At 42.6% G+C, this 22,614-nt stretch overlaps 1 protein-coding gene across 2 annotated transcripts in view; it reads left to right on the plus strand.

Annotated features, from left to right (window-relative positions):
* The window catches only part of ANO2 (anoctamin 2), a 401,884-nt gene that overhangs the window by 211,616 nt on the left and 167,654 nt on the right, over positions 1-22,614 (plus strand). For both annotated transcript variants that reach the window (XM_077468552.1, XM_077468553.1), the window contains one exon: positions 12,370-12,441. In XM_077468552.1, coding sequence (XP_077324678.1) covers positions 12,370-12,441 — 72 coding nt within the window. The remainder of the gene's footprint in view (positions 1-12,369; positions 12,442-22,614) is intronic.

The following is a 22,614-nucleotide window of genomic DNA, read 5'->3' on the forward strand; positions in this document are numbered from 1 at the left end:
ACTACTAATTATAAGCATTGAAAAGCTTTTTATTTTTTTTATTTTAAAGCCAATATGATTTCAAAAAGCAAAACAAGATCCACAACGTTCAAATTTGTAAAATGCTGTCTAAGGCTGGCAGCACACATGCCCACATGCATGTACTATATACAAATCATTGACCAGATAATCATAATCAAATTGAATCACGAGACCAGCGAAGATGCGCACCTCTACTATATACCGTATATACTCGAGTATAGGTCGATCCGAATATAAGCCGAGGCCCCTAATTTACCACAAAAAACTGGGAAAACTTATTGACTCGAGTATAAGCTGGGGGTGGGAAATGCAGCAGCTACAGTAAGTGGCAAAAAGGGTCAACAATGCCCATCTGCAGCTGCATGTCTCACTGTGTCTATTGCATGCCTCCCTGTGTCCTGTGCAGATCTGCCTACCTCACTGTGTCCTGTGCAGATCTGCCTACCTCACTGTGTCCTGTGCAGATCTGTCTACCTCACTGTGTCCTGTGTATACCTCCCTGTGTCCATTGCAGCCTACCTGTGCTAATCTTCATCCTTTGTGTCCTGTGCATGCCTCCATGTGCCCATCTGCAGCCACCGATCAGCGTGTCATAAAAACATACGGCGACCATTCCAGTATTCAAAAGCCGCGCCTCCTCTTCGTCTGTGATAGGTAGAACACTCAATTTCCCAGCAGTCAGTTTTTAGCCTATCACGGACATCCACTCATCCTCGTCTGAGGTATGAGGATGAGGGGATGTCCGTGATAGGCTGAAAACTGACTGCTGGGAAATTGAGTGTTCTGCCTATCAGACGAGGAGGAGGCGCGGCTTTTAAATGCTGGAATGGCCGCTGTATGTTTTTATGACACGCTGGCCACCGTCTGTCTACATGACATGCCTGATCAGGTAGGCAGACGGCGGTGACTCGAGTATAAGCCGAAGGGGGCACTTTCAGCCTAAAAAAAAGGGCTGAAAATCTCGGCTTATACTCGAGTATATACGGTATGTGCATTAATATTCTTTCTGAATAGTATATCTATGCCCCTGTAAAAAAAAAATTCTTATGGAGAAAAGGGAGACTGAAAAAAAGTAAATAATAATATAAAAAAACAGTATGCAAAGAACAATCAAATATACAATAAAGGAAACAATACTAATACAAAGAACCCTAAGGGCCCACTTAGTATTATGTGTGTGCATAGAGGTGTGTTTTTTTTTTTTATATTGTTAGGCGGGGGCAGTGTCATGCATTAATGTGTGCTTCCCTTGCACATTGACATACGTTTTGATACATGACAACAACAGCCATTGACCAAGGCTTGTTAATACCTGTTGCCATCGCATTTAAATGCTTTTTATACGTGTTTTGATGTGCTGCTATTGACTTCTATGGACCTCCCACTGCACTGAAATGCAGAAAAAAACAAAGATGTCGAATTCCAAGCTAAGATGGGAAGAGACACTATCTTTGTTATGGGAACCAAAGCACATGCATGTTAGCTCATTGGAATATGTGCGTTAAAAGAAATAGTGTGATGGACCGTTAATGAAATCAACTGAATTACCCAAAAAATCCCACACCATCTAATAAGAAAAAAAAAAAGTATGTTTGATGCAGCTTAAATAGTACACATTTTAAAAAAATTTGTAAAGGTGGCCTAACACAGACCCCTCTTCATCCCACACCCCTGGTCCCCGCTGTACTTACCACCAGCGATCCTCCGCTGTCGCGGCTCCCTTGGTCACTGCACCGGTCTGGGGAACTGAAATCCCAGCAGCTCTCTCCTCTGTCCTGCTCTGCCTGCTCTCACATGAACAGACAATATTAGATTCCATCTAGTCTGTTCTGGCATCGCAGAATGGAGAAGAGAGAGAGAGATGGGGATTTCAAGCCCTGGACCAGTGGAACCATGACAGCTGAGAAGCACCGGTGGTAAGTACTGTGGGAACCAGGGGGCTAGGGACAGGCAATAGGTCTAGTGTTAGGTCACCTTTACAGTTTTTCTGTTAAGGTAAATTAACTTGTTAATGAAGATAATTGAGAGTTTTTACATTGGCAAACTTTTGCTGATGGTAAAATCTATAATTTCTCTACAGAATTGGTAATTTTGCTGCAAAACCACATAGATGAAGTCACTCCACTTGTCTCCAGTTGATTCATTGATCAACAGGAACATGTGAGAAAAAGAACAGCGTGGGCAAGCTTCAGCTCTACCAGGAAGTGCCAAAGTTTTGCCTGATCCAAATGGCTTCACATTTGGGCATAGAGTTTGTACTAAAGCTGCACTTTATACATGTTTTTTTCAATTTGTTAAAATGTAAGAATTATTTTATAGTACACCTATTATGCCGCGTACACACGATCGGACTCCGTCGGACTTTGCAACTGAGGTCCGTCGGACTTTCAAATGAACGGACTTGGCCACACACGATCACTCCAAAAGTCAGACGGATTCGAACCTGATGATGTAGAATAAGGAAGTACATAGCCAGTAGCCAATAGCTGCCCTAGCGTCGGTTTTAGTTCGCCGGACTAGCTCACAGACGAACGGATTGTCCGCTAGAAAGCCGAGTCCGGCGGACAATTTTGATGCAAGTCTTATTTCTAAGTCACAGGACATTTGGGAAGAAAAAGTCAGCTGTAGCCCACACACGATCGAATTGTCCGGCGGACTCTACAATTTGATCGTGTGTACACGGCATTAGACAATAAATATATGTATCTTATTGTTGGCTTGCTTTTGCAAATGCTGTTTGCCAGGCTGTGTTTGGTACTTTGAGCCTCAGACCTGCAAAAGCCAGTGAAATTTTAAAATTCCTTATTTGCATACTCATTCTTGGCCAGTAAAATACTGAGACCAAAGCATTGGCATACCGGCCAGGCAGCTAGCATTTTTTGAAGTCAAGGTCAGCAATGCCAATGACCGTTTTCTATTACAGATCTTCAGAACAAGCCCTAAAATTGTATTTGGTTGCTATACTGACAGCTCTGAAGTGCTTCCGTTTTTCATAATTCAGCATCAAAACCATGTCTGTCATTATTATACTGTAATTATATGACTTCTAACTAGTTTATATCAAATAAACATTTTTCACAGTGAACACTATTACTAATTCAATATGGGTTTAGTTCTGCATTAATTTTAATGTACTTTGAATGGGCTTTTGTTTTTGCTCATAAATTATTAGACACGCACATGCTACCATGCCCTGGGATGTCTATTAAAAGACAATATTTTCTTACTGATGAGGAGATATGAACTAGTGAAACTTTCAGTCACCTTGTTTTTTAACGTGGAAAGTTTTTTCTGGTTAATGGCTGGGCATAGAGCATCATTATCTGTCATAAAGTAGCATGTTACATCGCGATAAAAGACATGTCCATTGAGTTTCACCAAAACACAGAAATATATTAAAAACCTAACATTCTCAGAACCGGGGACATTGCTAGGTCTGTAAAAGATCTGGGGCTAGAGCCCATACCTTTTTGCAGGCCGGGGGGGGGGGAATTGGGGGGGCACTCCGGTGGTAAGCAATTTTTCATGGGCAAAGGCTGGTGTTGGCGTTTCAATCATCATGGCACCATGGTTGATATGGTGTCAGGGTGATCTGAGTGCATTGTTTCTATTGTTACATTCTAATATATAATGAAGTGGTTCAACTGACCATAATGCAGAATCAGTTGCAGCCCTGGGCATGTCACTTGCCACATCTCCTGCCACCAGATGTATCATGTCACTTGCCACTGTCGCCTGTGACCAGATGCAGCTTTTTATCTTGCCACCGTCACCTGCCACTAGATGTGGATTGTCACTTGCCATGTCGACTGCCACCAGATGTGGATTGTCACTTGCCACATCACCTGCCACCATTTGCAGATTGCCACGTCACTTGCCACCATTTGCAGATTGTCACTTGCCACGTCACTTCCCACCTGATGCAGATTGTCACTTGCCACCATTTTCAGATTGTCACTTGCCACATCACTTGCCACAATTTGCAGATTGTCACTTGCCATGTCACTTGCCACCATTTGCAGATTGCCACTTGCCACGTCACCTGCCACCTGATGCGGATTGTCGCTTGCCACGTCACCTGCCACCATTTGCAGATTGTCACTTGCCATGTCACCTGCCACCATTTTCAGATTGTCACTTGCCACGTCACCTGCCACCATTTGCAGACTGTTACTTGCCACTAGATGTGGTTTGTCACTTGCCAACTGATGTGGACTGACACTTGCCATGCCAGCCAGTGCCACCAAATGTGCATAGTTGCTGCATTGGTGGCAGGCTGGCAGCACAGGTCCATTTAGTGAGGGCAGGAGAGCGTTAATGCGGGGCGGGTAGTGAGAGATGATGTCATCTCTCTGCTCCCTGCCACACATCGCTCCCACATTGAAGTGGCCCGGCTGTGAGGGTGGAAGAGAGGTGGAGCTCGCCTCTCTCCTCCACCTCTAATGCAGCCCGCCTGCCGGCCGTAGCCGTGACCCTGCGACATACCTCCCAACTTTTGAACTTCAAAAGCATGCTACGTGAACGTGCTACGTGCACTACAGCATAAGTGGGTGTGGTCAAACAACAGTGGGAGGGGCTTAACGGACATGGTTAAAAAAAGGTTAATGCAAAAGTTGACCTGGCCCCGCCCCCCCCACTACCACCTGCCACTTCCAACGCATGCCAAGATACTCCAAGTGACAAAAGAATCATTTCAGATCTTTATTTTCATATTGAGAAAATCATTCAAAAGAATTTGGAGGAACAGTATGGCAAAATGTGGACAGTTTCTCCAAAATCTTTTGACTATTCTGGAGCAGGGGTAGGCAACAGATCAATCTGAACAAAATGAAAAAGTTCACCAGGGTTTGGCGCCCTTTTTTTTTTTTTTTTAGAAATTACTTAGCAAGGCCTAAAATAGGGAAAAAATATAATAAAACAAAATGTCACCGTTAAAATATAAAGTTAGCCTACCATAAAGGACAGTGTCAGAAGGGGGGTGGACGGTGTCAGTAGGGCAGTGGACGGTGTCAGTATGGCAGTGAACGGTGTCAGTAGGGCAGTGGACGGTGTCAGTAGGGCATTGGATGGTGTCAGTAGGGCAGTGGATGGTGTCAGTAGAGCAGTGGATGATGTCAGTAGGATAGTGGACGGTGTCAGTAGAGCAGTGGAAGGTGTCAGTAGAGCAGTGGAAGGTGTGAGTAGGGCAGTGGATGGTGTCAGTAGGGCAGTGGATGGTGTACATAGAGCAGAGATTGGAGGTAGGCAAGTACACACGGACACAAATCAGTTTACATCTACCGCTCCATAGAAGTGAAAGGAGGTTCAGATTGGGTCCACCTGAAAAACAGACAGGCAGACCAGATTGGACTGATCGTATGAAAGGGGCCTAAGGCTGCTTTCACACTGATGCACTGTGGTTGACACACACCGTGGGTGCAACGCAGTGCACCTGTGGCTTTCCTGCAGGTTAGTTGCCATAGAAATCTATTATTTACTGCAGGTGTGATGGATGCACTTTGTGAAAGCGCACCAAACCTGCAGTTAATAACAAAAGTCTATGGCTCAGTGCAGGCAACCCGCAGCTATACCTGTGGATCAGTTTGAAAGCAGCCCAGTTTAGAAAACAGACATGTCCATTGTGGTTTGATTTTATAAAAAATGGCTGCTGCTGTCCTCCAGGGCGGTTATGGCTGGCGATGGTGGCTGCTGCTGCTGTCCCCCAGGGTGGTTATGGCTGGCGGTGGCTGCTGTCCTCCAAGGTGGGTAAGGCTGGCGGCGGCTGTTGTCCTCCACGGTGGGTAAGGATAGCGGCAGCTGCTGTTCTCCAGGGCAGGTATGGCTGGCAGCGGCTGCTGTCCTCCGGGGTGGGTAAGGCTGGTGGCGGCTGATGCCCTCTAGGGCGGGTATGGCTGGCGCTGGCTGCTGTCCTCTAGGGCAGTTATGGCTGGTGGTGGCTGCTGCTGCTGTCCCCCAGGCAGTTATACCCACCCTGGGGGACAGAAAGCCAGCCAGCTATACCCACTTGTGGCCTGTGGGCCAGCGGCTGAGCACCCCTGACATAATATGAGAGGGAGATGGAACGGGCCCCTGGAGCATGGGCCCAGCACTATGCCATTATGTCCAAAGGGGTCCCACTGCTACCTGCACACTATAAGTCCCAGCATGTTCAGAGCTTATCCCTTCCACATGCTGGCTCTTGTCACTCCAGGGGGAATCCAGGGAAGTCTCAGTCCTCCTCCCTTTTAATTCAAGCCCCCAGCTCTGTCAGTTTCCTGGACAGAAGAATGTACTCATGTAAGCCCCATCCTCTACTCTCATCATAAACATCCTTGCTTGTAGGATCTACTGCACCCGCTTAGACAGCATTTACCCCGGCTGGACCCTTGCCATTACTGAGGGCAGGTGGGGGGTGAGAGGGGAAAAACAAGGCCAGGAGAGATCAGCAGAGAATGAAATGGAGCGAAAGGTGAGGGGAGGAGACCAGCAAGGAGAAGGCAGGACCAGCTCATGGAGGGGGCGGGGTCAGCTCACAGAGGGGGGACAACTCACGGGGGGAGGGGCCAACTCACAGAGATGGAGATGCATGGATAGGGAGGACAGGGGGTCGGAAGGCAGATTCATTTTAAGCAAGAGACAGTTGCAACTCCTCACGCTACACCCATGATCCTGACCCTCTTCAACTTTGTCCCAGCCAGCAATGTATGAATGTCAGGGCTCCACTGGTTGGATGACAAAAGGGCAGGTCTGGGTAGCAGTCCCGCCTATACCCGACATCACACTCTCGATTTGACAGGTGAAGTCTTCCTTCCTGACTGCACAGTGTACATCCAGCCAGCTTGTCCACCAATCCCTGGCTGTGCTGGATGATCACATTGCTGCAGGTCCTACTGAGCTAGAACTAACAAAATTATGTGGGACAATGCACCTGCAGGACATAGACTCAGGGCTATGGGCTTCAGATTCAGGGGTTCCAGCCTCCATAGCCACCCCCTGGCGACGCCTATGCTCAGAACCCTAAAGCAACAGTTCGAAGGAAGGCAAAAAACCTTCTAAAACATGGTCACATTTTCTTCAACAGAATATATATATATATATATATATATATATATATATATATATATATATATATATATACATAGCCATGATATTTTCAGACAATGCTTGGAGAAAGATATGTGCACACCTATTTTGCAAGCGTTTTCTGGCTGGTCCAACTACGTCACAAATCATTTTTTCCACAAAATGAAATGTGAGTGCTGTTCAGTGGAATAATACTCTGAGCCAAGGCTTGCATTATGATGCTGCAGGTTCATGACAGCCTAGGCTTCTTTAGAAAGTTTGGAGACCCCTGGGTATGGAGATGCCCAAAGCAATGCTGTAATTTGTATCAAGAGGGAAAACTCCCTTAAAACCCATTTTACACATATGCATTGCAACTGCAAACATGATCAGAGTTGAATCTCAGTCTATTCATCACTGGAAAATATCTGTGACCAATTAAAGAACATTTTCTAGGAAAATTATCATTTCTATTTCTTTGTAAATTTTCCATATATTATAGCAATGTTCCCCTTCTTGCAGCTCCAGTAATTGTCTTGGAAGGACATTGAGGCCCACCCATATCTAGTGTGCCACAGTGCATACTACAAAGCAAATATATATATATATATATATATATATATATATATATATATATATATATATATACAGTGGGGAAAATAATTTGATCCCATGCAGATTTTGTAAGTTTGCCCGCTTACAAAGAAATGAGGGGTCTATAATTATTTATCATAGGTGTATTTTAAATGATAGAGGCTATAAACCAAAAATCCAAAATAAAAACACATGATACAAATGTTATAAATTTAGTTGCAGTTCACTGAGTAAAAAGAGTATTTGATCCCCAAGCAAAATATGACTTAGTATTTGGTAGAGAAACCCTTGTTGGCAAGCACAGAGGTAAGACATTTCTTGTACAGTAGTTGGTTGCCAGGTTTGCACACATCGCAGGAGGGATTTTGGTCTGATCTTCTTTAGAGATCTTCTCTAAATCCTTAAAGTGGTTGTAAAGTTTTTTTTTTTTTTTTTCTTAATGCATTCTATGCATTAAGATAAAAAAAAAAGTCTGCAGCAGCCCCCCTCAGCCCTCCTAATACTTACCTAAGCCCATCTCGATCCAGCGATATTGCAGGAGAATAACGTCTGTCTAGGACTCTCCCTCATCATTGGCTTAGACAGCAGCGCAGTGTAATTGGCTCCCACTGCTGTCACTCAAAGTCAGTGAGCCAATGAGGGGGGGGGGGGCGAACCACGGTTCCGTGTCTGAATGGACACACAGAGCGGAGGCTCAACTCAGTTGCCCCCATAGCAAGCTGCTTGCTGTGGGGGCACTCAGCAAGAGGGAGGGGCCAGGAGCACTGGCAAGGGACCCAATAAGAGGAGGATCTGGGCTGCTCTGTGCAAAGCCACTGCACAGAGCGGTAAGTATAACGTTTGTTGTTTTTAAATGAAAAAAAATGGAGACGTTAGTATCACTTTAAGGTTTCTTGGCTGTCACTTGGTAACTCAAAGTTTCACCTCCCTCCATAAATTTTCTATTCCATTAAGGCCTGGAGACTGGCTAGGCCACTCCATGACCTTAATGTGCTTCTTCTTAAACCAGTCCTTAGCTGCCTTGGCGGTATGTTTTGGGTCATTGTCATGCTGGAAGACCCATCCACGACCCATCTCCAGCCTGCTGGCTGAGGGAAGAATGTGCTCATCCAAGATTTTACATATATATATATATATATATATATATATATATATACTGTATGTAAAAAATACAATGCATATAAAACACACCTCATGCTGCCGTTCAGTGCAGTAACATTCAGAACCCAGGCAGCGTGATTGGGGAAGGGAAAAGGGGGGAAATTCCTGACAGCCTCGACATAGAGGAAGTGGGTTGAATGGTGCTGGCTGTCATTCAGTCCAGAAGACTAGGGACTTCTAGTGACATAAAGGAATTACTGCAAGTGACCAATACTAATTTAAAGTTAAGCAGCCCATAGATTATGCAATTTTCTTTCCATCCACTAGGAATTGCTCCGTCAGGGCTATTGTATTTTCCAGTAATCCTTGTGAACACAAAGATTACTGCTAGTGGCTATAGCCAGCCAGCCAGTCTTCATATGCAAAAAATCTGACAGGCTGGTTGTACCCAAATCGATCTCTACTGAACCTGCTGAAATTCGATCCATCTATAGCCAGCTTTAATGTTGCAGCAATAGCTGTTTTATTATGACTCTTACAAGTCTAATATGTATATTTTTTCATTTTGGCTCCATGCACACTGAGCTTAAAAAAAACACCAGTTCCTTTAGCAGAAAAAAACATTCATTTTTTTCAACTGTAGTAGTAGCAATTTTTAAGCCAGTGTGAATTTAGCCTTAACCTTATTTTTAAAAGCAGATGCAGCAGGAGTTGTGAGACTCTCCTGCTCAGCATCATGGCTATGAAATGGGCAGCCAAGAAGTTTGAAAAACTGTATCCGATGTAGGCAGACTGGCTCTTTAATCCAAGCACCATCCGTATATATGTGTTTCTCAGTTGATTTAATAATTTCTGACCGTATTTTTGTATTAAACACATTGGGTTACTTACGATCAAAATATGCACGTTGCAAAAGAAACATTTAGAAATTCCTTAGATTCCCTTTATAACAGTTTACATCTGTTTTCTTTTTAATATGTCTTCATAGATCAGACTAGATTAAAAAAGGCAATATCTGAACATGTTGGATCTGCACTGTGGCACTAGATTTCTGGGCCTATAATACGATTACATTTTCAGTTTTGCAATTTTAGTTTTATCCCCATGCATTCTATGTCAAGGCATTTCCATCTTTCTTTGGCTTCCAAACAGACATACAATCTGCAAACGATTGTATTTACATCTTGCTACCCTATAGCTATGGACACATTTCTTATACCTGTTTGCTGCTCCAGGCTCCCTCCTGAGGTGGGTCATAGAGGAGGACCACTGTGTGAACAAAAGTACTAATTGATTGTGTCTGCCTTCAATAAAAAAAACATGGCATACTGTATGTTATGGCATGGTCCCACAAATGCCCTCAACAGGGACCCTAAATGGTATACCATGACAGGAAGAGATGGACAATCTCTGAAATAGGGAAACAAAAACATATTTTAGCAGAATGATGAGGAAGGGTTAGAACAGTGATTCTCAACCAGGGTTCCGTGGAACCCTAGGGTTCCTCCAGAGGTTGCTAGGGGTTCCTTCAGCATTGGGCAATTTCTGCCTCTCAGATAAGTTCCCACTGACACCATTGATCTTTTTAGCTATCTGTAAGGAGGTAATTCTTCCCAATGACCAAAAGTATAAGGACCATTCTTCCCACTGACCATCACACTAATGTATCATGAGTTGTAGATTTCTAATTTTTAGCAGGGGTTCCCCGAGACCGGAGAACTATTTCAAGGGTTCCTCTGTGTTGAAAAGGTTGAGAAAGGCTGGGTTAGAACTTAAAGGAATTTTAGCAAAAGGCAGAAAGTTTTGGATAAAATTACAGAGGGTAGTTTTTGATGTTGTAAATTGCTCCTAAAGCCCCTGTCTTACTCGCCGAACATAGCGCCGTATACAATTTGTAGTTGAGGCTACATACAGTTAATTCAGTGTGCCCAGCAGACACACTGGGTGCAGTAGATAGATCATTTGGGCCAACTTGGCCTGTTCAAGCAATTTAAAGGGACACTAAACATGGAGACCAGCTTTAAGGCTTATATAAGCCCCTTTTAACTATCCTGGACTCGATTAGCCTTATTTTTTTACACAGAAAGAGGAAAAAAGCCTCTGGAAAAAAAGTAAAATAAAACAATTTGAGCAACAAGACACAAATAATAAAAAAATATATATATAAAAAAAAAGCAAAAAATCTAGTGAAATAGACTAAAACAGCCTAAATACACAAAGCCACATCCTAAACCTGCATCTGTGATGCTGTCCGAGCCTGGCAGTGGCCATGACCGAAGGGGTGCCCTAACCACTTTCTTGGGTTTTGGACACAGCAGATTTTAACTCCAGCTGCAGTGAATGTGTTAAGGAGTCCAGATAAGGTGAATATTAGGGGTCCAAGGATGCCTTTTCCAGGGACACTGTCAATATGCCTCCATGGATATAGTGCCAGATCCTTGTGTGATAGCACTGGACTGAAGTGAAAAATGGTTCTGATCGCTCCACTGTAAAGTGATTTTTGCTTCAAAGAAGCAGATCCTTGGTTGAAATATATTATAAGTGGATGTGTCCAGGTCCTTCTCTGCTACCTCTCTTAAAGGAAGTACTTGCAAGATGGTAATTTCTTGGATGTGTACTGAGGAGCACTTGGTACAAAAGATCATCTCACGTAAAGGACTCGTTGAAACCTTTAATGGTTAAGAGCATCAAATACAGCCAACGCATTTCAAGGGGAAAAGCCTCCCCCTTCTTCATGGCTTGAGCAGTCAATGTTCATAAAATCATGACAGAATACACTAGAGGACCTGTGTTAAGGCTTGATGAAGACTAACATCTTCATCAGTACTAAAGGCAACCTTTAATACCACCAGGAAAAACTCCCCCAGTGTTTTAACAGGCCGAAATAAAAAATTTTGGCGCTTTGGATCTATCCAAAAAAAAAAAATATGTCTAGTAATAGGATTTAAATCTACAGCATAGCTGGCTATCTGTTATGAATAGGTCAATAACAGGCAGGAAGGAAGAGAACAGAGAGATTGCATACCAGATTCCCCATGCTTTCGGGGTCCGTAGCACCTATGTGAGCTGCTATGGAAGTAATTCTGGCACTGGGCTTCATAATCATTCCCTAATGTAGTTATGGCATCAGTTTTTCCTAGGTAGTCCCTGGTGTATTCTTTTTTGTTTTGTAGGCTGTGAAACCTTGTACGCAATCCAAGACTATACATATTGTGTTCCAAGCTCAAATTGACTAGGGTTTTGCTAACAAAACAACTTCTTATTGAATAAACCTTGTGGTTTTTGTGAAAGAAAAAAAATATATCTGGCTTTTTTTTTCTTCTTGGCGTATGTTTTATAATATGTTTTCTCTCCTTTTCCACCATCGAATATGCACCAAGGAACGTATAAAGGTTTGACTTGTTTCCCTTTTGTTAGACCTTTGCGTGTCCTCAAGTGTTTGATCCCTCCAATTCTAGTGACTGTGTTTAATCGTGTCCTATGGTACCAAATTGTAAACACCACCTCAGCTGTGACTCAGTGTATTGTCCTCTATTGGTCGTGTTTGACGTCTGCAGAAGAACGATGTACAAATACTAACATGGTGCCCTGGGTTTTATTTTTCCTGTTTAGGAACATCCAAGACCAGAATATGAAACTAAGCTGCTTTTAATGAAAGAGAAGTGTAAAGCGTGGAAAAATGGGGTAAGACTGTTTTTAAAATGTCCTCTTTATGCATAATTTACAAACCGTTCTTTATCAAAAGTTTTAATGAAATTTATGAGTAACAGTCCTTGTTACAAATTAAAGTTGAAATCCAGATAAAACCCTTATGCCGTGTACACACGATAGTATTTTCCGACAACAAAATCCATGGGATTTTTTCCGACGGATGTTGGCTCAGCTTGTCTTGCATACACACGGTCACACAAAGTTGGTCGGAAATTTTGAATGTCAAGAACACGGTGATGTATACAACACCCACGACAAATGAAGTTCAAAAGCCAGTGCTGCTCTTCTGCTTGATTCCAAGCATGCGTGGCACTTTGTACGTCGGAATTGTGTACACACGATCGGAATTTCCGACAACGGATTTTGTTGTCGGAAAATTTGAGAACCAGATCTCAAATTTTGTGTAACAGAAATTCCTATGGAAAATGTGTGATGAAGCCTACACATGGTCAGAATTTCCAACAACAAGGTCCTATCACACATTTTCCATCTGAAAATCCTATCGTGTGTACAGGGCATTAGAGGGTAGGGTTAGAACTTCTACCATGTTTTTAATACCGTTTGAAATACAGTTTGTTGGAAAAATGTACCCCTACTTCCTATTGTGTCACTAGGACAGGAGGTAAGGGGAAATCTCTCAAATAGTAACACGTACAGCAACAAAAAAATATTTGGGCAGCTGATCGGGAAAGGAATAGAACACTTTCATATTTGTGTCATCAAATGCATTATCTGTTGCATTTAATTAACAAATTTCCCATTTCAGAATACAATGCTTCAATTTTTTTTGTCAAGGTATCAGCTTTTATTTTTTTTACTTTTATCCTCCATTTATTAAAGGTTTGGGGGGGGGGGGGGGGTGTCAAAACATCTGTTTACAAGTTGGATTGATGGTAAATAACTAGCTTGATGAGTACCTTGGACATGTCCTTCAGTTTCAGCTATGGGCTGGCATAACTGAGTTTCTCTCCCACCAATCACCTACCACAACATCTGCACACAAAATCAGCCTGATTTAGCCTTCAAGTGGAGTGATTGATCAGTATAAAGTTGGGTAATGGTACTAGCTAGATTCATAGGCAAATGTTGGTTCTGCTACTACCTTTACAACAAAAATAAGACCGAGACAAAGGTCTTTAAGTCAAATTTTTAATCTTAACTTTTGTGAAACTTAAGCTTGACCACACCGCCTGCTGCCTGAAAGCATACTGGTTGGTCTTTATTGTTATGACCATTGACTATTAAGAAGACTGTGGACGTGACATTGTTTACTTTACCAGGAAAGTTTGATATAACTTCACTTGTCTATAACTCTGGTTGTCATGTCTATTTTAAATCTCATGTTCAGTTTGAATTGCTGAGGCTTGTGAGTGGGTTTACTTTTAAAAGCATGCTTAAAGTATATATAAACCTTAACTGAATAACACTTAAAGTGTTGCTAAACCCACAACAATAAACTCAGTCTGTATAGGCAGTAAAGCATGCTTGTTATACTCACTCTGAAATCTAAGGGGTTAATCCTCTGCATTGTGTAAAAAGGCTGTCTTATCTGATCCTCCCCTTCGTCCACAGTCCCCCATCCATCTCATGATAGAACAGAATCTAGGGACACGCTCCACTTGCACAGTTTGGTGAGAGCGGCCCTGTGCCGATCACATACAATCGACACTGTCCAGACAGAGGGTCAGGGGTACTGCAGCCTCATAGGACAGTTAGAGCAGAATAAAAACATCTCCTACAATCTTTAACTAGACACTGATAGAAGTCACAAGACTGCTCTAACTGCTGATGAAAAAAGGTATTTAGCAGTTTATATTTACTAAAACTATTGCATTGCCATGTTCTGTGTACTGTTGGAGACCAGGTATAGTGAATGTAGGGGACTGGGTTTAGTAACCCTTTAATTTAAAATCTTTCTTTTTTACATAAAATACTTATCTTAACCTTTTTAAAAAACATTTTAAAGCCAAACTCCAGCTTTCTATTACTTCAAAATTTGGACCAAGCTGACCCAAATGAACTATTACAGGGGGTCCTCGACTTATGAACGCCCGACCTATGAACATCTCCTACTTACGAACTGGGCGCTGCGGGGACCCTCTGCCATTTTGCACGGACATCGGCCGTTCTGCGCATGCGCGGCCAGACGGAGCCTCGAAAAATGCCGGAAAACATCGGAAATGTCCGTAATTTGCCATGCATGCGCAGAACGGCATTTGACAGGACATCGGAAATGTCCGTAATTGTCCTTCTGCGCATGCGCGGCCAACTTCCGAATTACAAACAGGAGGACAGTCCCTAACGGGTTCGTAACCCAGGGACCCCCTGTACCTTCACAGATGCACGTGCTTGGAGCACAGTATAAGCTGTATGTAGCATCAGCTACATACAGTATAAGGAGCTGTATTCTAGGCAGTGGTACAGGGGACTTCCCTTGTCAGCTTCCTGAACAAAAACTAGTAAGGCTGAGGGCTGTTCAGCCATTCACAGGAAGCCTATTATTTTCTGAATAAGTACAAGACTTCCTCTGGTTGGTTGAGGTACAGAGGCAGGGAGATAACGTCACGATCTCCACCTCAGCCAATCAGAGGAAACCTTGTACTCCCTGTCCTGCCGTTGGAACATAGCGCTGTATACTGTATATAGCTGATGCTACATACAGTTTATACAGCGTTCACAGTGGGTGCATCTGTTAGTGAATGTAATATTTCGTTTGGACCAGCTTGGTCCAATCAAACTATTTTAAAAAGACAGAAAACTGGAGTTTTGCTTTAATTCCATCTCACTGCTCCTGATCTCCGGCAGCAAATTATAATCCACCTGCACACCAGTGATGGATGTGTGGCATTACTCCACATGGGATTCTTATTAGTGACATCAGTAAACCATTCCTACATAATCTCTCAGAAGCGCATCTGAAAAGCTGACAACACACAGCACAATTGAAAGACAAAGTGTTATTTTATCGCATTTTATTAGCCGTTATTTAACTCTTAGGCCGCGTACACACGCGCGGACTGTTCGCCCAACTTTGTCCGCTGAACAGTGTTTGGGCAGACAGTCCGCTCGTGTGTGGGCTTTCAGCGGACAGTTTCAGCGGACAGTTTGACGAACAAGGTTTTTCGGAAATTCCGTAAAACTGTCCGCTGAAACCTTGTTTGAGCGAACAGTCCGCCCGTGTGTAGGCTTGTTCGTCAAACTAAGTTCCGCGCATGCTCAGAAAGGATTTACACGCCGAAAGTTATAATGCAGTGTATAGGACGTCGTATTCTTCGTCCCGTCGTACGTGCCGTTCACGTCATCGCGCACGGTTTCAGCAAACTGTTCGTTCGTCGTGTGTGGCCATGTCCGTCCATGCTAATTTTGAGCAGACTGTTTGCCGAAACTGTTTGACGGACAAAGTTGGGCGAACAGTCCCCGCGTGTGTACGCGGCCTTAGTGAATTGACCCCAAAGGATTGTCACCTTGTAAGGGAAAGTGCCTGAACAATGACATTATGGCCATACACGATCGTAGGCACAAGAGCCAGAACAAGGATCTGTGTGTGTAAACACACAAATCCCCATTGTGTCAGGAGAGGAGAGGCAGATTGTGTGTTCCTACTAAGTGGGAACAGTGACCTGGCTCCTTCTCTAGTCAGTCACATCCCCACACAGTTAGAAACACCTAGCAGGGAAAACATTTAACCCCTTGATTGCCCCTAGTGTTAACCCCTTCCCTACCAGTGACATTTACACAGTAATCAGTGAATTTTTTTAGCACTGATCGCATCCATTCTGTCTGCGACAATGTCAGTCCCGATAAAAATCGCAGATCACCGCTATTACTAGTCAAAAAATGTAAATGCCATAATTCTATTCCCAATTTTGTAGATGCTATAACTTTTGTGCAAACCAATCAATATACGCTTATTGCAATTTTTTTTTACCAAAAATATGTTGAAGAATACATACTGGCCTAAACTGAGGAAGAAATTCCTTTTTTATATTATTATTTCACTCCTCACTACCTATCACAGTTTCGGAGGCAATGAAATGCCCAGATAGCACAAAACCCCCCAAAGACCCCATTTTGGAAAGTAGACACCCCAAGCTATTTGCTGAGAGGCATGTTGAGTATTTTGCAGATATCGCTTTTTGTCATGAAATTGAAAATTAAATTCCTTTTTTTTTTTTTCATTTTCCAAAACAAATTAGAGCTGTAGAATACTCACCCAGCCCGCTTAGCAAATACCTTGGGGTGTCTTCCAAAATGGTGTCATTTGGGGGGAGGGGTGTGCTATCTTACTTGACATTTCAGGGTTTCTGAAACTGTGATAGGTAGTTAGGAGTGAAATCACCATTTTATGCCATTAGAAAGCCTGATTGTCATTTTCCTGAAACCTGTGGCAAAATATAGAATATTTAATGGGCTCAACATGCCTCTCAGCAAATAGCTTGGGGTGTCTAATTTCCAAAAAGGGGTAATTGGGGGGGGGGGGGGGGGGTTTGACCTGTCCTGGTATTTTATGCACAACATTAGAAGCTTATGCCACATATCACCCACTCTTCTAACCCCTTGAAGACAAAACCCTTTCTGATACTTTTTGTTTACATAGAAAAATATTTTTTTTTGCTAGAAAATTACTCTAAAACCCCAAACATTATATATTTTTTTGAAAGCAAAGGCCCTACAGATTAAAATGGTGAGTAATTGCGCAGCGATTTTGCAAACGCATTTTTTTTGGACAAAAAACACTTTTTTGAATTATAATGCACTAAAACACACTATATTGCCCAAATGCTTGATAAAATATAAAAGATGATCTTATGCCAAGTACATAGATACCAAACACGACATGCTTCAAAATTGCGTACAACCGCGCAGCGGTGACAAACTACATACATTTTTAAAAGCCTTTACAGGTTACCACTTTAGATTTACAGTGGAGGTCTACTGCTAAAATTACTGCTCTCAATCTGATGTTCATGGTGATACCTCACATGCATGGTGCAATTGCTGTTTACATATGATACAAGACCGACGATTGCGTTCACCTTTGTGAGCGAGCAGGGGGGGGGGGGAGGGGTGTTTTTTATTTTTTTATTTATTTAGTTTGCTTTTTTATTTTATTTTTACACTGTTCCTATGATTTTTTTCTTTTTATCATTTTTATTGTTATCACAGAGAATGTAAATATCCTCTATGATAGCAATAGGTAGTGACAGGTACTCTTTTTAAAAAAAAATTGGGTCTATTATGCCTCGTATACATGATCAGAAATTCGGTCAGCGAAAGACCGATGAGAGCTTTTGGTCGGAAAATGCGATTGTGTGTATGCTCCATCTGACTTTTGCTGGCCGAATTCCAGCCAGTAAAAGAATGAGAGCATGTTCTCATGATTGTCTTTAGCAATTCCGACACGCAAAATTCTTACGCATGCTCGGAAACAATTTGATGCATGCTCGGAAGCATTGAACTTCATTTTCTCGGCTTGTTGTAGTGTTGTACGTCACTGCGTTCTAGACGGTTAAAAGTTCAGCGAACTTTTGTGTGACCATGTGTATGCAAGTCAAGCTTGAGTGGAATTCCGTCGGAAAAACCATCCAAGATTTTTCTGATGGAAAATCCACTCGTGTGTACACGGCATTAGACTCTAGATCTCTACTCTGCCCTCAAAGCATCTGATTACACCAAGATCGATGTGATAAGATGCTTTTCCAATTTCCCATAGGTCTCAATCTATGGTGAGGGTCAACTGGGGATTAGCGGCGATGAATTGACCAGCATAAAAATTGCTTTGGTCCACAATAGATCTATAGAGATCTTCAGTGAAAAACAGTGAATAAAAATCAAGTGACGTAAAATCAACAGTTTCCACCTGAATTCCAGGTTGGCCAGTGAGTGGGGGAAGTATGGGCGCTGCAGAAGTGGTGGGCTCCCGATTAGGATTGGCAAATGTAGCAGGAAGGACACTAAGGGCTCGATGGGACTGTGTTTGTCTTCTTTGGGGGCTCCGGGACACTACTTGTGCTAGCCACCGCACCAACTTGAACTGCACTTATGGGACTCGCCACGTCACCACATGATACTGCAGTGCTGGATGTACAACCAGGGTGTACTAGGCCACTGGTGCTTGGCAGTTCACCAGAAGGATGAGCGGCACTAGTACTGGCTCTCTGCTCCATACAAAAGCCCTGCGATTCTAGCACCTCAACAACAGAAGAAGATTGGGGTCGAGGATGTCTGACCTTAGCAGGGACCACTACTCCATTGTCAGAGCTATCTGTTAGGGAGCCGCTGCTGTCTACTGGATCGTATTCTGAACCTGAATCTCACAGTTGGGTGACTTTCTCTTCCCTCTCATCTGTCATGCTAAGAAATGTGTAGGCCTCTTCACTGGTGTACCTTCGATTGGACATTGTGGCCTCTAAATTTACTGGTAAAACTAGTGAAACTCACACGAAAAAAGAGCACCTGATTGTCAATCAATCGCTACCAAAAAAACTATTAGCGTTCACTGGGGTCAGGCCTGTCTCTGTGAACGCTGCAGTTAAGTGTTTTCTAAGTGACAGTAATCGATTGATACTGCACTTGGGTGGGCTGGGCCTGGCGGAGGGGCTAAACGCAGGTGCTAGCTGGTATCAGGGCTGATCCCACTAACGCTGTGTTTCTGGGAACCCTAAACTACTGGGGACGCTAGTATAGATCTGATCAGATCAAAGATATTGATCCGTTCAGACACTATACTACTAAGGGAGGTGTATGGTGCGTGCGTGGGTGTTAGCGCTACTAGCACTAATCTGACAGTGCCTGGGGAGACACAGACCCTAACTGGTGCTAAAACCTAACTGATGTCAACCGCCGGGTGATCAGGGGGTTAAACCTATATTAGGTAATATATGGCGGGTACCCTGACACTATAAAAAAACTAACTAACTAACCAGCATAACCCGTGATACTAATACGGTGATCCCCTTTGACAGGGGGGTTTAATGGGTTAACTAGGGGGAAATCAGGGGGTTAAAACCTTAATTAGGTAATATATGGGGGTACCTGACTCTATAAAAACCTGACGATGAAACAAATCAACTAACTGGCTAACTAGCGTAACTCGTGACACTAATACGGCGATCAAAAAAAAGATCTATTAGTGACAATGAGAAAAGGCTTTGAAAGAGTTAACTGGGGGGGGGGGGGGCGATGAAGGATGAAACCTTTATTTGGTGTTTTTTGGGGGGTACCATAGACCTACCTAGACTTACTAATAACTGCCCTAACACTGATTAGATTCACAAGTGACACCAATACAGTGTTCAGTGAAAAATCTGAAAATTGGTGACACAGTAACAGGGAGTGAAGGGGTTAACTGGGGGTGCGATCGGGGTTTGATCGGGGGATGACAAGTATGTCTACGTATACTGTGTTAGTGTAGTGTTGGTGCAACTTACTGTAAGACGTCCTCTCTCTGGAATGGAAAATAATTCCAGAGAGGGAGATGACATCACTTCCTCTGCCTGCGTTTACTCTTACAGGCAGGGAAAGCATTTCCATCAGCAGGTCAGGGCCATAAATCATTGGCCTGGACCTGAAGACTGATCAGTTCTGCAACGAATCCGATCACGTCGGGCATGGCTGGGGCACGCGATGTACGGGTACAGGGTTTTGCACACCCGTGCCACTTTGCCAACGTATATATTGGCGTGAGCCAGCTGGCATGTGGTTAAGGAGGAAATTCTTCCGGTCCTTAAGTGGTTAATAAACGCTGTCGATTAAAAAAGAAAAATGAAAGTAACTTTTGAAATTACATTTACAGTTAACCTCACTGCAATACCTCATTACTGCTGCGATAATGGATGCAATGCTGTAACATATTAAAAGACAAACACAACTATATAACAAAGTAGAACAAAAATTCCATATGTCATATACAGTATAGAGTATTATATTACCCGATAAATCCACTTCATTTATGTTACACATGGCTTTGCGTTTCCAAAAAATTTACAACCCCAATCTGGGATATTTGGATTTCACTCTCATACATAACCTGCTCCTATGGTCCAAGATTTAAAATGAGGGAGTAGTCTAAAAAAAATAAAAGCACAACTCCGATCAGGTTTCCTTTATGACCCAAAGACATCTGGTAGCCTATTAGAGAGATCAGCACTGAGTCAGTATGAAGTCATCACTATGGGACAACATCCATATCCAGACATGTGGGGAAGTGTAACTTTTTTACCCTAGGGAAGCGTCGACAAAGGCTAGGGTATTATCAATGTATCAATATCTGCAAATAACATTTCACATTTAAAATGGGATTAAGCTCCAAGGGAACCTGCAGGGCATGTAAACCTTATGTAAAAAATAAAGAACATCCTTGCAAATGATACCTAACAAATTCATGTTTTCAAAAAGTTTTTTCGCTGTTATTTGACTTTTATTAAATTAGATATCGTATGAGCCTTCCTGGGTTTAACAAGTTAGCCCATGGTGCAGATAGGAATACAATGTCATTAATGTTTCTGGGAAACTAATCTGCCACTTACTCAATAGGTTTTGCATCATATACAATAGAGGTTAGAAAAAATGTGCTACTAAAGACATCTGGGCCAATAATACATTTGGTTTCCAAGTTCATAATGTATAGAACTAACATGTTTTTTTCACTGAATAAATAATTGATCAGGTGCATTGAATCTGGCTGAGCAAACATTTGTTAAGATTCAAGAATCGCCCCTGATGTGTGGTGAGAATTTAATATTGTAGTAAGCCTCTTGGTCAACCTCCTGATTTGTTTTATAACTGTTTTCTAAGTTAGTAAATACAAGTCTCTGAAGTAGAGACTTATTGCAAGAATGGATCTAGAGGCACTTAAGGTGCTGTGTCTATAACAGTGATTGTCAATTTACGGGGTAGAGAGGAACTTGAATGTGGCCCTGACATCATTAAAGGGCCTGCGCTAATATTCAGTAATTTTAATCCTACAGAAGATTATCAAAGCATTATCAAAGAGTGCAGACTTGCCACAGGAGATGAGCAGAGACTGAGGACTTACTATAGAAAATAGTCAGAGACTGTAGACACTCTAAAGATTTGCAATTAGGACCTGGATACTTTATGTAGGAGATGGTCAGAGACTGTGGCCATACTACAGATGTGGTTAGACACTGCAAAAGTGCTATAGGATACAGTCAGAGACAAAGGATATGTTACATGATACTTGTATAGGTCAATGCTATTACAGTTCCTTTCCTAAAGCAATACCATTACACCCACTACTGACTACTTGCATCCAAGAGCTAACAAGACAATCACCAGAGGCCACATGTGCTCCTAGGGCTACAGGATGCGTGCCAGGGGACTTTACAGTCTATTTATAAAGGCTTGAAATGGCTGGTTGCCCTCTTTTTTATATTAATTCACAATTTCTATATTTCTAAAACAAACCATAGGATAGGGAACTCTGGCAATTTCCAGCCCCCTAGGCCATAAGACCAAATGGAGGGCAGACATCTCACCCCACTTTCTTCCTAGGGTCTAAGCCCAGGAGAACTAAACTACACGGCAGGGAGCTTCCCAAACATTTAACACCTCCTTAGCTTGCACATCCAAGGTATGTGCTGAATGTTAACCCTCTCTACAAAGAGGAATGCTCAACAACTTCTGCAAAAAGAATAATGGCCTGTACTTAGGGAACACTCAAGGAGAAACATATAAGCTGACTACACCCCACTGCTTCCTACAGATTGCACATAAGTACAAAACATGTGGAAAAATGCTAGATTTGTACAGAAAATACAGGTGTCTTTAGTTTCCTTAAGAAACTGCTGATTTTGAATTGAACCCCAAGGAAACATTTACATTTGGCAAATTGAATTTTTAGGAAGTCCAGTATAGCTCCACCACTGCAGGAGGTGCGGAGATATGGAACACCAAAATGATGTATTGACAAAAAAACAGGACATCAAAAATTACTGACCTAGCAATAGACTTTAGATTCACCACATGAAGTCACTATCTTGGTCTGTGGTTCCTTATTTCCTTATGCAGGAGTAAAATATATCAGGCCAGAGTTAGACCAAATGAAAAGTTGAGACTTCTTAGAGTAGAGTGAGCAATACACACCAGGCTCGCCTAACAAACACATTATGCAATGATTAAGAG

Source organism: Lithobates pipiens, unplaced genomic scaffold (genome assembly GCF_037356315.1).
Source record: "Lithobates pipiens isolate NorthernLeopardFrog02 unplaced genomic scaffold, aLitPip1_a1.2 Scaffold_8, whole genome shotgun sequence".
NCBI classification, from domain to species: domain Eukaryota; kingdom Metazoa; phylum Chordata; class Amphibia; order Anura; family Ranidae; genus Lithobates; species Lithobates pipiens.